At 32.4% G+C, this 17,537-nt stretch overlaps 1 protein-coding gene across 1 annotated transcript in view; it reads right to left on the minus strand.

The window, feature by feature from the left end:
• Positions 1-14,457, minus strand: part of LOC129938394 (E3 ubiquitin-protein ligase HRD1) — a 73,147-nt gene extending 58,690 nt beyond the window's left edge. The window contains exon 1 of the mRNA XM_056045928.1: positions 14,159-14,457. Within this exon, the coding sequence (XP_055901903.1) occupies positions 14,159-14,293 (135 nt within the window). The 5' untranslated portion in view covers positions 14,294-14,457. The remainder of the gene's footprint in view (positions 1-14,158) is intronic.
• Positions 14,458-17,537: the final 3,080 nt, after the last annotated feature.

The following is a 17,537-nucleotide window of genomic DNA, read 5'->3' on the forward strand; positions in this document are numbered from 1 at the left end:
AAACACTTAGGTGACATAAATTAGAACTCAGACGGTTCTGAGTTCATTTTCAATTTAAAGAATGATTTCAAAAAATTCCCATGTAAAAGTATTTTCAACATTTTTTTCTGCTGCAGCTTTCTCGATTTTATTTATGTTTTTTGACATTTAAAGCAGGGTTGGTAATAGAACATTTTGCTCAATGATTTTTTTTGTGTTCCTTTTTTTTGGGGAAAATAATACCCATAAATTATGTCAAATATACATTTTTTTGGACTTAATTATTTGAATTTCACCACTTAATTAGTTTCGTTAAAATATCTAATTATTTCATGGATTATATACCAAATAAATAAATATAAAGCTTCTCGCTTTTTATTTAGAAAAAATATTTTATTTTAGTCAAATTGAAATGTTTATATGGCAATACAGGTTTTATTTAATTTTTTTGCAATGATACCAACATTTACATGTGAAATCACAATGATAGAGCGCTCCTTGTTGTGAAAAAAGAATTAAATTTTGGATCTCAAATTGAGATCCAAACACAAAGCAGGATCTTGTGTTGTTGTTGTAATGCATGTAAGTCCAAGATCCGGATCAGATCATGGTGATAATAAAACGCGGCTATTGTCTATGTTGTGAAAGTGTAGGGAGGTTTATTAGCAAAAGTCTCTGAGAATAAGGAGGTGGTGTAAATATTTGGGAAAACGGAAGAAAACGAAGACAAAAACGCATAAATCTTTTTTGGATACTTTCAAATCTGTCAATATGGACTGAATAGTATGGTGCCCATATAACACAGCCGTATTCAAGTATTGGCCTTACAAATGATACATATAGAAGTTTTAAGACGTATGGGTCACGAAAGTCACGAGAAAAACGTTTAATAAAACCTAGAATTTTGTTAGCTTTTTTAACTATAAAGTTATAATGGTCACAGAACGTTAATTAACTGTCAAGAATAGCACCTAAATCAGAGAAAACGGAAAGCTTACAAAGGGAGGAAGAATCTAATAAATAGTTATAATCTATAATTGTTTTCTTGCGTGTAAAGCACATAGTTTTACATTTGTCAATATTCAATAAAAGTCGGTTTGTATTGCACCATTCCCTAAAACTATGAAGATCTTCTTGAAGCTGTGAGCAGTCATTAATTGAACTAATAGATTTGAAAATTTTAATGTCATCAGCGTATATTAAAACGGAGGAGTTTTTTATTACGGATGTCATTTATATACAAGAAAAATAATAAAGGACCTAAATGGCTACCCTGTGGAACACCAGAGTTGACGTAAAATTGGTCGGAGAATTCATTTCTGAATATAACGCTATAACTTCTGTTCTTGAGATAAGACGCGATCCACGTCAAGAATTTGTCGTTAAACCCTAAGGCCTTAAGTTTATGGACTAAAGTCTTGTGACACAATTTGTCAAAGGCTTTGCTGAAATCTGTGAATACGCAATCTACTTGTTTACGATCTTCGAAAGAGTCAAGGCAGAAAGAAGTGAAGTGAAGTAGGTTTGTAATTGTTGATTTATTCTGGACGAAACCATGTTGATTTTCACATACAATTGAATTACAATTAAAGGATAACATCTTACAGATAATGGACTCAAATAGTTTGGAAATAACGGAAAGTTTGGCGATCGGCCGGTAATTCGTTATTTCATTCTTAGACCCTTTTTTATGAATTGGAGTTATAAATGCACTTTTCCATAATAGTGGGAAAACTGAGCTTCTAAGAGATTCATTGAACAAAACAAACAGAGGGTACGATAAATGAGACACACATTTTTTTAAAACACATGATGGTACTCCATTAGGGCCAGGGTGAAAACAGTCATCAAGTTCTGAGACACAACGAACAATTGAATCCTCACATATTGTCAAGTCAAGTGAGTTAAGGTGAGGATAATTTTGGGCTGGAAAAAACGAATCGGGAATTCGAAAAGAAGGAGGTACGTCGAAAGCATCTTTGAAGAAATTAGCAAACATATTTGAAATTATTTGGGAATCATGACTTGTTGTGTTATTAAAAGACATAGAGTTTGGGTAACCGTCAGTTTTTCTTTTACTTTTCACGAAATCCCAGAAGTTTTTTGGGGTCTGTTTCAATTTATTTTCAATTTTTATAATATAGTCAGAGTAAAGAATATTGGAGTAGTCAATGAAAATATTTTTAAGTTCGGAGTAAATCCTGAAGTCTTCTTCTGCTCTAGTTTTACTAAATTTTAGCCATGCATTATTTCTTTTATTTTTTAAGTTTTTTAATTGAGTGTCAAACCATGGTGGAGTTATAGATTTATAGCGAGATTTCCGTAATGGAGTAGTTTTATAAAAATAGTTAAAAATAATACTATAAAAATTTAGACACATGTCATCAATATTACGATTTAGGAGCAGTTGATTCCAGTCAGCATTACACAATAAGTTTGTTAGTTCATTAAAGTTACATTTTTTAAAATTGAATTCAAGTTTTTCATTTGATGTATTAGGGATATTGCACACATTTATATTCAGTGATATATTTAAAGCTGGATGGTGACGGTCTTCTTCTACTAGTTTAACATCGGCTGGAAATACAGCTACGTCAGTATTTATCGTGTCGGAGAAAAATATTAGGTCCAAATATTTGTTGTATTGATTGGCAACTCCATTAAATTGAACAAGTCCACAAGAAGCTAAACCATCAATAATTGTGAATTCATTGGTGCTCGTTGGACTGATAGGTGTAAAATAGTTGAAATCTGATGATTTTGTCCAGTTGAGGTTCGGAAGATTGAAATCACCTACGATGAGCAGTTCATCATTACGTTCCATTTGGTCGTGGATCTTCTCAGTTAAATGCATGCAATTTTCATAGACAAAACTGGTAGATCTTGGAGGTATGTATACTGAGATGATAAAGAGATAACCTGTTTCCAATTTGATCTTAATACATAGCATTTCGACGTCAGAAAAATCAAAAGTATCAACCAAAGTGCATATAAGGTAGTTTTTTACCGCGAATAGTATTCCACGAGTGGTGCCTATCTCGTCTAAAAACTTGGTAAGTTGAGTCAAAGAGTTCGGTATCTATGAAGGAATTATTTAGCCATGTTTCTGTAAGAGTAATTATGTCATGTTGTAGATTGTTAATATTTTTATAGATCGTATTGATCTTTGTCCTTATGCCATTGACGTTTTGGTAATAAATCAAAACTTGTTTAATCTGCCTCTTCGATAATAATGCATTGTCCGGATCTCTTGAAAAGGGTTAAAGGATGACGACTTTATATTATTATTTTGTTTATTCTCGATTTCGTGTATTATGATCCCTTTCGGCCAAAGCGATGTTGAGTTTAGAAGGTGGAAGATTGAGTCTGGAACTCTTATCTTTAAAGATGCATATTTCGAGTGGTTTCGATGAATCATTTTCTCAACTTTTAATAGCGACGTATCAGTCTTGTTCGAAATAAAGTTTTTAATATCGAGGGCGTTTGTTGAAGGGGCAAGTTTAGATAAAAATAAAGTTCGATGACCTTCTACTACTTTCAAACCACATGAGATAGGTGAGTTAAGATGAGTTTTCTTTGGAAGGGATGAAAATAACAATGAGTTTGCTAACGTTGATGATGATGGGTTTGCATTTGCGAGTAATGGCTCTATTGATGATTGTAACGAGCCGCTTTGCCTGTTTGGGGTCGTGACTGGCTTAATAGAACCCGTAGCTCAGCGGTTTCGAAGGTTCTTCGACCCAGGACTCATCACAAAAAAATAATACCAGTCTAGCATCCCGGTGGTAGTGATGCGCGAGATATTTACCTTAACCCTCCCTACCTGGTTGTCTTCCTCGCTAAGAACAACCCCATTCCTCGGCTTCTTTTCCTTAACACTTCTTCCCCATTTTCCCCTTACTCTCTCATCCCTTTAGAACAAAATTTAAGCCATCATCTTCATGTTTTTAGGCTTCATAAAAATTCCATAGCTTTCCTTTTTAAATAACAAATTATTTTATTTAGAAATTTAAATTTTTAAAGGCTTTAATCTATAAACTGTATTTATATATATTTATATGCATGGAGCAAAATTTAAATTTTTATTTAACACAAAAATTAATTTATTACTTTAAATCTTGTATTTAATTTTACATAACAAAATAAATTAAGTGGCAATCATACGAAAATCAAACAAAATCTATCCTTGATTCGATAAGAATCGTCTTCGATTTTATTACAAAAATTGGATCTTCAAGATCTCTTTTACTTCTTGTTCTTTCAAACTCTATTTCAACTCCCCTTTATGCGGAACCCCCCTTTTGTTTGAAGTTATATATAGGAACGTATATCTTCTTTTTTTTTATTTTAATTCGTATATAGTATGTAAAAAGGAAACATAATCGACCTACCCCGTTCTTCTGCTGTAGTGGCCACTGCTGCTGGAAGGCTGGGTCGACGAATGGTAATTAAGGTGCATATATGTACGTATATACATATATTGTTCACTTTTATTAACTTCAAAAAAAAATTTATATTACGTTTCGCGGAACGTATCAAATCAAAAGATTTTCGTAATTGATTAATGATAATGATGTTACCACAAATTTAATTTACTCGTTAAGAAATTTTTTTAATTTTAAAACAAAAAAAAATTTAACTTTAAAAAAACACTATATGTATTATATTAATCGGCTTCGAACTGCCTTATGTTTAACGGTGGGGTTTTTGTCGGCGCCTAGACACTCTAGGCTACCGGGCTTCTATAGCTTGGGGTGTGCTGAATGCTGATTTTAAATCTGGCCATGCAATCCTGTTGATTCTTTGTCATTCAACATTTATATAGGTATTTTATCCTTCAGGATACCTTTCGGGAGCTTGATAAAAAAAATGATTTCTTTTAAATTTAAGCACAAAATGCAGATTCTTATATGCATGTAGTTCTGTGTATGCATCTACGTGCATACATATATTACATATATATATAAATTGCAAATAATGTCGCCATTTACCTTGATGGGTGGATAATTAATTCCTTTTCAATTTCTTGCACACCAAATGTAATTTTTTTTTTAAAAAGAAACCAAATTCACGTAAAAAAAAACTTTAACGTTTATTAGTTAAAATAATTAGAATATGAAACTAATATTGGTAACAACTTTAATTTTTGTCATATAAGACTGCTCTTTATGTTTCTGATGTTTCTCTTCGGCTTTTAAAATTGGAAAAGGTCTAGGCTTCCTAGCCAACCTGCGGACTACCCGTTTTCATATAATAGAGAAAAGCTCCTATCCCGTTGATGGTTCTCCACTTCACCAACACACGATTCCCAGTTTTTATCTCACGCTTCTGAATCAGCGCGGATTGGTCTCTTTTTGTAAAGTGGAAATGTTGCTTCTTAGAAAATCTACTCCACCTAAGCTTCCTAACCAACATTTCCACTTTACCGCCTCCGTATCTGCAACGATTGCTACCAGCTATTAAGTGTTGCCTTCTTTTTGTTGCATACTTTAGGGATACCCGGTTTCGGTTATTTTGAAAATGAGCTTGTAGGTAACATGATATTGAAGTTGCTTTTGCTTTGATCGGGACAGAAGATGTTGATAAGGTTAGAGTTGATTGAAGATGTTGAGAAGGGAGTTCAGATGCAGAGGGAGAAGCGGCCTTGGCAGGCTTCTTCGTTGAGGGATTAGATTCACTATATTCGGCGTCACTTTCGTCAATTTTCCGCTTTAATGATGCTGCATCGTTTAGCGATTGGCTATGAGTCATTTCATTTTCGACACTATGAGAATCCATGTTGTGAATTGTGTCAGTTTCGTCAGTTATTTGGTTTAAAGATGAGGTGTCATTTAGCGATCCACTATTAGTCATTTCGACTTCGTTATTATGAGACTCAATATTTTGTACTGGTGACAAAGTGGTTATTTTGTCAACTTTTTCGGTAAGAAGTAATTGGTTATGCAGCTTTTCTAGATTATATTTATTTTGTATTATGTCGCGAGTAATGTTAATCTGTGCAAACGGATCGCACTCGTCACAGAAATAGTAAAAAGATTTCCTTTCCTTGAAAAGCTATAATAGTATTATAAGGGGCGTCAATACATTTCATGTGATATGAAAGTCGACAGTTGCCATGACATATTATTGAATCAATCAAGTAGTCCGTAGTTTGATGGCATATGGTGCAAGAAGACATTAAGATGAGTGTATGTAGCGACGACGTTGCTGGAGGATTGCGGGTGGTTTGTGTATTTTTGTCACACTTTTAAAGTAATTTAAAGTTAATTCACAATTGTTTCGAGAAGAAACCAAGATTCTTTTAATGGAGCAAAACAAACAACAACCAACCGTAGCACAGCAGAGAGCAACATAAAATAATGTATTTTATTGAAGATTATATCAATTAGTTGGTGACTTCGCATACAATTTTTGTCCATTCTTCTTTAAACGCCTGCTTGAGTTCAGATGAATTGGCAGTGGCGTCTTGTTTTACCATGGGAATATTCAAAGCCCAATTACCATTGTACAATAAATTCACTGTCCCAGTTTTAAGTTAAAATATTATTCGTTACAAAAAAAAAGTGTCAACACATGTTTTCCTATGGAAATATCCTAAAGACATAGGAAAATGAATGCACTGATATATAGTTTTAAGTTACAATATAAGTCGTTTGGCTCACATTAGATGTGAATTCAAAGGCTATGGTCGAAAGAAAGCATGCCCGATGAATACAATCTCAGTATTGTTTACCCGATTCTATAAAAAGGATACCCTCTAAACTGCACAAACTATAGAGGCATGAGTATTCTCTGACGTAGTATGTGAACTTCTAAAGCCCATCGTCAACAACCTGGTAACAGGGGGTTTTTTAGACCAGGAAATTCTACAGTCGATCAAATATTCACATTAAAGCAGATTCTGGAAAAACCCAAGAAAGTTTGGAAACAACTTAACAGAACATTTCGATGTCAATAAGATTTCTTTAGCATCGTACTTGAAAGAATGGTGCAGAGCTTCACGTCAACACTAGAGGCACTACTTTTCAAAAGTCTGTCCAATTACTTACATATGCTAATGACATTGACATAATCGAAAGAACTCAGCGTGATGTTAATAGGTCTTTTGTAAGTACTGAGGCAGAGGTGGAAAAAAGGATTTAACGGTTGGCTTTTTTGGTCGCTGTAGTTTTTGCAATGAAACAATAAAGTTACATGAACGTTCCCAACGTTTCGGCAGGGATTGGTGCCTTCTTCAGGGGAACTTTCTTAACACAAACAAATTATACAAATAATCTTAGTTAGATCAATGGAATACAAATACAATTAAGTTTACTCACTCAAGAAAAATAGGAAAAAAAATAAAATTTTATATTAATTGTATTAATTAATAACAATTCAAAATAAAATGAAATTAAGTCTAAATTTAATAAAGCACAAATTACATTTTAGAAGAAAGAAGAGAGCAATATACAGCAGAGATGTTTTGTGTGTCTTGTTTTCGGTTCATGTTGTTTTTGTTATTGAGAATATGTAATGTTTCTAACGTGTATCGTTTCGGAACTTGTTTCTCTGTCTGTAGAACTTCCACGCCTTCAAAGTTTGGAGAATTACCGCTTTCAGTGCTGTGACTGGCCAGGGCTGTCTTCTCAGATTTTTTTAGATTTATGTCGGACTTATGATTCGAGATGCGTTGTCTAAGAAGTTGTTTTCTGGTCCCAATATACCACAGGTTGCACGGTTCATTTGATTTACCATTGCAGTTAATTTTGTAGATCACATCTGTTTGTTCGTCTTTGTCAGGTTTGGTCTTATGTTTAGTAAAACATTGGTCAAGTGTTTTGTTTGATTTGAAAGCAAGGCGAACCTCTGCCAATTTTTTGGAAATGGATTTTTTGAAGTTGACGGATAAATTTGGGAGGTAAACCTAGGTTTTGTGGTGCGTTCTAACGAGTTCATCAATATTTTCTCGTGGAATTTGCATTTTGTGTTTTCAAAGTAGACTTCGAATTATGGTAGAAGGATAACTATTATCACTTAAGATTATGATGACTTTTTTCTCGTTGACGACGTGAAATCGTACATAACTTAATTTGATAATTTTATTTACGAGGTTGGACGCAGTATTGATGATATTATGCCATGCTTAGTTTGATCGCAAATTAACTAGTCTTCCAGATGCTGTTGGTTTTTTATACCAGTCGAAAAGCAAACGATTTTCTTCACGGTAGATTTTTATATATAAGAACGATATTGTTTTGTTTAACTCATTTTCAATAGTGAATTTAATTTTTGGGTCGAATCCGTTCAGAATTTTTAGTACTTTGTCAATGTTTCTTTTTTATCCATTATTGCAAATATGTCGTCAATATATTTTGCTATGAACGCCGGTTTTTCTTCAATGTTATTTAAACATTCATCTAAAACGTGGTATAAAACCAGATCTGCATTAGTCGGAGATAGTGGGTTGTAGATAGTGTCTTTGTATTTAAGAAAATTGTTTTCTTTAAGACAAGTCTAGAATCTCAACAAATTTTGTGTGATCTTTGTGCTTTTATTTATCATATTCCATTTCTTTTTGGCAATGGTGATAGCCATAGACAAGTCCAGAATCTCAATAAATTTTGTGTGATCTTTGTGCTTTTATTTATCATATTCCATTTCTTTTTGGCAATGGTGATAGCCAGTTAAACGGGGATGTTAGTGAACAATGAAACTGCATCAAACAAAACTAAAACATCATTTGGACTTAGTTCTACATTTTTTGCTTTTTCACTAAATTCAAACGAATTATTTATAGAGTATCTTGATTTTGTAAATTTGTTTTTTTTTTGGATCGATGATAAAAAAAATATTTTTTAATTGTTTAATTTAATGTTTTTGGAAACACTACTTTTTGCACACTTTATCTACTTCAAATTGTATAGAAAAAAAATTACATTTAATTCAATTAAATAACAAAAGGGAGATTAGTTGTGACTTGCTTTACTGGAAATGAAAATTGCTTACTTTAACTTTATTTATAAAATCCAAAGAAAAACATGACTTTGTAGATACAAAAACAAAACAAAAGGTAGTTTAAAAATGTTCATCTTCTTCTATAGATCAACGCCTCGGTGGTATATTTTTAAATCAGCAATAGGTAACTTACTATTTCATTGTCGCTTCGATAGCTTTTTTCGAAAAAAGAGTCTCCTTAGCTCTTTTAATATTGGACATACACCGATGAAGTGGATAGTGTTTTCGTTCTCTCCCATATTGCATAAGGAGCAAATATTAACCAAATCGTTTCAGTGTGGCATACAATTTAGGTTGAGAAGTTCACTTCTTACTTTAAAAATAGTTTCAACACTTTTTCTTGAAAAATTGAGCCTAAAGTAATTATATTCATTTAGAATATAGTTAAGTTTCGAATAAATGTCACTTTCCGTAGATGTTCTCGAATTTTCTATGAATGTGTTCCTTTCATTTTTATCGATCGATTGGATAACCTCGTACAGTGCTTTTTTCATCTGGAGACCAGTGTATCCATTCCGTTCTAGAATAATACCACAATTTGCAGCAAGATCAATCCAATCCTTGTCGAATCTAGTTTTTGACGCATGACACTTCTCAACATAATATTTGGCAATCGGTTTCGATCCATATTAATCACCTGTATCAAATAGTCTGCGCTCAGCTTCAATGTTGATTCAAAGAGTGTCGAAAGCCCTGTTTCCAAATTATACATATACTTAGGCGTACTTAGAAGGAGGAGAAATACTTTTCTAAGAAAGAATCGAATCAAATTTTCCCCTAGATTTGTGCTCCATAAAACAGAACTGCTTTTACAGTTGCGTTAAAAACTTCATATTTGGCGTTTGTTGATATGTTGTTATTATTGAAAACATCCTTCCAGGTCGAGCGAATAGCCGTTCTAGCAGCATCAGCCTTGGCTTTGAGGTGTTTATCCATATTCAAATTAAACGTGAGAGCCATTCCAGATAAACATAATCCCTGACTACTCCCAATTCTACTCCATATTTCCAGGTTTCTCCTTTTGCGGTCCAACCTGCACCATTTGGAATACCATTATATTAGATTTTGCATATACCCTATTAATCATAAGCTGCAGTACCTAAGATGTTGAAGAGTTTTAGAGCTATTTTTTTAAATCCTGTAACACAATTTTAAATAACGCATTTGTTTACAGGTACGATTGAATTATGCTCAGTTATTTTTATCGATAAGGATTAAGAATTTATTAATTTAACGATAAAACTATTTTGGAATATGTTAGTATAAAGGTAGACAGAGAGACTCAATAGTACTACAAATGGTGGATATTGAAGGAACCCGCGCCTATCATCAGTTCATTTCTGTGGGTCCATTCTGTTAAAGAGACTACTGACATCATAAATACCACAGTCAATAATATTAAAATTCAAATAGCAGATATTAAACCAATAATATATAAACTTAACGATAAAACAACTATAATCACGAGTTCTTTTCAACTATGAGAGACGGAAAAGATCTTTTTACAAGTCAGATTCAACCGCTCGAATAACTGAAGTCAATTCAGAAGTTATAATGAGGCTCAAGGTAATACTGAACGTTTTGAATTGCAAACCAAAAAACCCAAGTGAACATACAAATTACGTGTTTTTTGTGGCAAATTCGTGTTTATAGGCTGTTACTTTTATATGGTATACACAACAATAAAGTTTTTAGCTAGACCTTGTAGATCATGATATAACTAGAAAATAACTTGTGCAACAAAAATATGTAAAATGTCAAAAATATCGAATATCGACACTGCACTTAAACACGTAAATTTCAATTTACATATTTTTATGTCATTTTAATTGTTTGCTTATATTTTTTGAAATGATTTTGAAGTTTGTCACAACTGACGTTCTAAAGTTAACTTAGACAGAAATAAAATTTCTAATAATAATAATGCTCATTTATTAACTTAGGTTAAAATGAAATTCCTTCCAAATTTGTATATTGTTGAAACGACAAGAAGTTTTTCCTATAACATGTACATATGTACAAGTACATATACACCAAATAAACGTAAAAATAAAAGGTGAAATCATAATTTTCACGTTGTTCAGTTAACATTTCATTCCTTTCAGTTTTTAATTATTTTAAAATATTGGCTGTCATCTGAATTTAAATGTTAACGTAAACTAAAATAACATTTTGATTTTCATAACTAAAATTAAAATTCATTGTTTGTAAAAAATTCAGAATTAAAACTTCTGATAATAATGACTGTAAATGGAACAAGCAGTTAAAACGTAATATTCTGTAAATTTAAGTAAAATTTAAATTTTTACAAAAACCTACATTCAAACTAACTTGAGTAATTATTAAATTATTTTTATTTTCCCATAGGAAGTTGTTGTAATGGGTGACATTTATCGAATTGAAAATTTAGATATTCATCAATTTTTTTATAAAAACTCAAGTCAGTTTTTTTAAATATACAAATTAAAACACACAAAAGTAAGTAAGTGAAAAAAAAAAAACAGTAAAAAACTGATAAAAAATTGTTTTCGACTTTAGTATAAGGATAAGGAAGGAAGATATTGACTTCAAATTATTTATGGCACACAAAATATTGTTTTGAATATTTTGTTAAAGTGTTAAGCACAATAAATCGACAGACAGCATAGAAAGTTATCACTGTGGGTCGCATTCCACGTAGATTCCAAATTATTTTAGCCTTCCACCAGCAGGCGTCATGCCATTAATTTCTCTTCATGATGGTACTATTCAAATATATATAAAAAAATGACCAAACACAACCAATTGTTGATGTTATAGATCCTTAAGAAATTGTTAAAACGATCGAAGGGTTCGAAGTTAACTTACACACATTGAAATTAAACCAAAATAGAAATTATAAACACCAAGTCAAAAGTGAAAGCTCTAGTTTCAAACTTTAGAAAAAAGAAAATGCTATAGCAACAGGTCAGAAATGGTTATTTGTAACAATGGATGATTAAGATAGACAGGATATTGTCGAATATTTAAAGATAATTGACATCAACAATAAGAATGTAATATAAAATTTCAACAAATAAAATCTAATCAAAAAATAATGGAAGACGTCAAAAATTTCAATGAAGTCATAAAAGAAGAAAATTCACAACAAATTCTTACAACAACGTTGATGATATCCAATCAAATTTATCTTTTTAAAACAGACCAACTTTCGAAACTTAATAAGTTAGAAGATAAATAGATAATAGCAAAACAAAGTATTTTACAACCAGACATACATACAGTGGAATAGAAATTGTAGGTTCTAATTTTTTTTTTTTTTTTTTCAAAATAAACATAGATCTTTTAAATTACCAAAAAGTTATTTTCAAAGTCAATTGAACATGATAATGCCAATGCCCACTAATGATTTTAAAGAAATAGATATTTAAGCTAGCGAATTTAATATTTGTGTAACTGATGGTTTTAAAAATAAATAATAAAACTGAAATTTTAAACATGGAATACAATTTTTAGTTTGCAAGACTTAAAACAAAAAAAAGTAAATAATGGTTAATATGATAGAAATCTAGTTTTAAGTGGAAATTTTATGATTAATATTATTAATTGTACAATAAACGTTAGAAATATTCCAATATATGCCTTAAATTTGGAATGTATACATACATTTGTATATGAATCAGACCAAATCATTGTAATAAAAGATAAATTAAACTTTGAAACCGTATTAAAAATGTATCAAATAGAAAAGTTAAAATTCAAGTATGTATTATGAAAATAATAATTATATCACAATCTTAATTGTTAGTATAGTTATAGTCACAATAGACATTCTTAATTGAATTATACAAAAAAAAAAAGTACGATTTGATTTAAACCCGGATACTGTAGTGAGTCTGAAAGTGGTTGTGGAGTTTTATGCTAACCTTGTTTTCAATCTTAAGCCGTATGTTTGAAGTCATTGTTGTAATGGAATTTGGACAATCCTGAATTGTTTATCTTTGTAAAGCTCTTTTTATAATTTTCTTTGAATTTTAATACAAATTTGTTTGTCCGTGATGAATTTAATGAAAGCCAACTGATCCACATCTGCAGCAGTAATGCAGCCCCCTACAATAGCTTCTCCGACACCTTCTTGTGCTATAGGTGCCAGGTTATTTTCTTGCACAAGTGTATAGGGACATTACTTTGAAAAACATTCAATCTTCTCTTTACAGAAAAGACAACGTCATCCCAGAAACTCTTTGACTTGTTCATCACGTACTCTAATTATTGATTTTTTAAATTCACTTTCGAAATCATAGGCTTTCGTCTTGTAATCTCTTTACCGTTATGAGAACTTTTTCAAAAATTATTAATTCTTTCTTTAGCAGAAAATTGCGTTAATGTAATTTTTTGATTTGGTTTGACTTGTCGAACTTTTTTTTTCTTTCACGAGCATCTAAGATCCGAGGACGAACTGGCTTGAGTTCCGAATCTATTCATTGTTCTACTAATCTCTGCATTCAAATTGCTTTTCGATTGGATTTAGTGGTTTCTTTTATTAGGGTAATTTCCATGCATTTTTATTTTTAAACTATTTTTCTTATGAAACTAATATTCCCGTTTTTGACAGAACTGTTAGTTTTCAGGGCATTTTAATACCCTTGATACTTTCATAATTGTCTGCGAAAAAATAAACCTGTAGTTTTGAGTTAATTATATTCAAATAGAAGTTGGCGAAATTAAATTGGTTGGCGCAACAGTCCGTTGTGAACCAGCGCCTAGTGACTTACAACTCGCAACCATTCCTGTGTGCGAGTACTGTTGTCAGGAATGGAAGGGACCTACAATTTTAGGCCAACTCCGAACGACTAATTTGAGGAAGCACTTCTTCATGACAAGAATTACTCTTGAAGGAATTGTCAATTCTTCGCAGAGGCAGTACCCGCGAAAAATATTTTTTAAATTAAGGTGGCACAGGCAGGGATTAAACCCAGACCTCTTGCATGACAGTCCAACGCACTAACCATCATGCCACGGGTACTACAGGCTCCCCGACGAAATGAAATGTATACGATAATATTTAAATATATACCACCGACTCGAAGGAAAAACAACATGTTTGTAAATACTTAAGAAGTACATAGGTTTAAAGTTTCAATACTTGGTGTGCCAGGTTCGGCACTGTGCATAATTTCGATGACCTGACAAAAATACTTACTGCCATCGAAGTATTGGACTTGGTAATGTACACAACCGATGGGTAAAATTGTTTTTTTTTACAAAATGCATTTCCCGTAACTATACTGGCTACCGCAAATGTTATAGTTGACAGAAAAAAAGTAGATATCTGCATTGTCAGTGAAATTTAATGTTCCAAACTTATATATAACAATTAGAAGTTTTTTTGGCTTGATAAGGAAAAATAAAATAATCTTTTAACAATTTTCAATCTACAAAACCGTCACAAATTTATAACATTGCAATGTTCCAACAAAATGTACGACATAACACAGATACTCATGACCAAAAACATTCTAATTAAGACATAAACACTCGGTAGCCATCTTGGTTTGTTAACAAGTAAAACGAACATCTAGTTTATAATGGCTGAAACACAAACCCGCTTCTGCTTCGGATTCGCCAGACGTTCAATGAATTCAATGCATGCTATCACAATGAAGTTTCAACCTCACGATTCGTTTGTCAATCGTAAGGAAATAACGTAATGTTACGTAATGTGACTCCAAACAGAAGCTCTCGTTCAAATTTCCTGAACATGAGAGATTGATATTTGTTATTACAAGCTGTGTAAAGGGAATTGCACATGAGAACAAACAACGAATGAACGAATGGACGAACAAACGTGATTTTACACTTTTCAAAAAGTCAATTTCAAACAAAAACATATTTAAATTATAAGAAACCAATTGACACTTACGTTATGATAATAAAATTTGCATTTTGTTTTGTAAAAACAATTTGGTAGTAACGAATTGCCGTGAGGTTGCTGCGAACTGTCAAGCTCTATTCGCATTCCACATACCATCCACACTGCAACGAATAAATTTTTCGCGCTTAACCTTAAATTTATAACACTCTTGTATTGTTTGTTAAAAAGGGTAATTATAAATTGACGATTCCTCGCTGTCTGCGAATAGAAATAAATCTCAAGTGAAAGAAAAGACAAAATATGCGAACATCCACAGTTCGAAGTTTGCAGTTCGTATTTCTGTGTAATTTGTTTAATACCTAATTAATATATGTTTTAAATCTAAACCTTATCGTTTTCATTATGACAGGTAGATGGCTATTATGTATTTTAATGGTAACACTGTGTGAACTGTAGTTGAAAGAAAAGGGGTTGGATAACTTATATATTATGTTAGTGATACTTAAACTTTGCTTTTTTCGTTTTTTCTAATGTTTGACTTTAAAAAAAAAATAAGAAAAAGTATAATCCCATTGCAGAAAATTTGGTATTTTTATTTCAATATTTTGTTAGAACCAATTAAAAAATTTAACTTGACAACCAACACTAATTAAGAATTGTTTAATCAATTTGAATTGAAATCACTTTACAAATCCGGAAAGCTTGGTGGTGGTCACATTTGACTATCAAAGTGTAACTATCCATATCAGAGATCACAAAAACCGATTCCATGTAGAAATATGAATATAATTTATAACTATTACTTTAGTATTGACATCAACTTTTATTTAAATAACGTTTAATAAATGCCATATACAATTGAATTGATTATTATTGATAATTTTGTGTATAAAAAAAATAAAAAACACTGATAACTGTTTGTAAATTGGATTTCAGGATCAAATATCGTTTTAAAAATTTAAGATATTAGCGTCGAATTAATTCACTATTAAATCTTATTTTGAACATTCAATAAAATTGAAATTTTGTTTACAAAACAAGAAAATCTACACAAATATCAAGAAATTGAAGGGAATCGGTTTTTAGCTTTAGTAATATAAACAAAAAACAAAATATTGGAACCGCTTATATAAAACTTCGTTTTCAATATCATGCCTTAGTTTAGGTTAGGTTAAAGTGGCTGTCCAATATGGAAACGGACACACTAAGGCCAGTTTAATGGCTCATTGTGATACCACGTTAATCTTGAGGCTTCCTCCTATACTCAATGGAATCAGTTTTTTATCTTTCGATACCCCTGCTTTCTTATAGTTCTCCATTTTCCTTTCTTCCCAGTAAATAAAATCGACTATTACTCTGTTATGAAAAAAAGTGATATTATTTCTTGTCGATTCCGCCTGGGACTTGAACCCACGAACCTTGCAACTATCTTCGGACACCACTTTATTTTAATTCATTTTTATTACTTCAATCTTAAACATATCTTAAATTGGTGGCACCTTCTGATCTTGGGCTGTGGTTGTTTCTGGTGTTGCTGATGATTTTGCTGCTTCTGCTTCTGTTGCTTCTGCTGCTGCTCCTGTTGCTGTTTCTACTACTCCTACTGCCTCGGTTGTAGCTGTTCTTGTTGCTGTTAATTGGCCTTAGCTGAAGTCGATGGGCCCTTAACAATTGGGCAGGTTACTACCGCTGGCTTCTTTTTATTTTGCTCCGTTAATGTGTTTTTGGGAGCGGGCTTGGGTTGTGGTTGTTTTTGCTGCTGTTGTTTTTGTTGCAGTTGCTTTAGCGCTGCCTCTTCCTGTCGGTGCGCCTCTTATTTAAGCTTAAGTGCACTGAGAAAGGGCTCTATTTCCTCCTTGAACTTATTAAGGGTTTGCTCCAACTGGCTGATGGCTGCCTGTTTGTCTTGCAGGGCCTGCACCAGTTCTCTTTCACCTTGGAGGTCCGCCGCTACCTGTGGTTCTGCTACTGGCAACACTGTAATATCGCCTGATGTGTTGGCAGAGGTATCTTTCGTAGCCCACGCTTCCTTCCCCTTAACCATTTGCTTCACTTCCCAATCGATGAAATCAAAAATTGCTCGATAGTGAAAAAAAGCAATAATATTCTTCGTCGACTCCACACGGGATTCGAACCCACGACCTCTGGATTCGTCTGCAGACGCCATTTTTTTCAATAAGGCCCTTAATATAAAACTTAAAGCAAACTAAAACTACCTTTTTTACCTATAAACTACTTAAAACTAGAACAACCACAGCAGCAAATCTAACTATCTAATATTTTTGTTTTTCATATTTTGGTATCTTTTTCTTTATAATTTTTTTTTATTTCATTTTTGTTTAATGTTTTTTATTTTGTTTTTGTATTTTTTTTTCCCTATTTCTTTTTGTGCCACAAGGCCTCTTCTACTTAAAACTAAGCCCTAAAACTATAAAAGAAGTATGTAAGCCAGCCAAGGCTTAAAACCCCATCCCGACTACCAACCATCAAGTGCCGATTGAAGCCACCAAAACTAGTTCTCCTGCTTCACCCTATCAGTTCGGTTTCGTTCGGACACAGCCCTACTGAACCGAAAGAGCTCTGGTCCGCCTTGTGTCATGACGTCGCGATTGTACAAGAGTCGCCTATTAACAGTTCGTAGTCTGACGCGGTAGAATAGCGGAACTGCCAAAATATCCTTTATGAGACCGCATCTAACTAAAAAGGG

Source organism: Eupeodes corollae, chromosome 1 (assembly GCF_945859685.1).
Source record: "Eupeodes corollae chromosome 1, idEupCoro1.1, whole genome shotgun sequence".
Classification (NCBI taxonomy): Eukaryota; Metazoa; Arthropoda; class Insecta; order Diptera; family Syrphidae; genus Eupeodes; species Eupeodes corollae.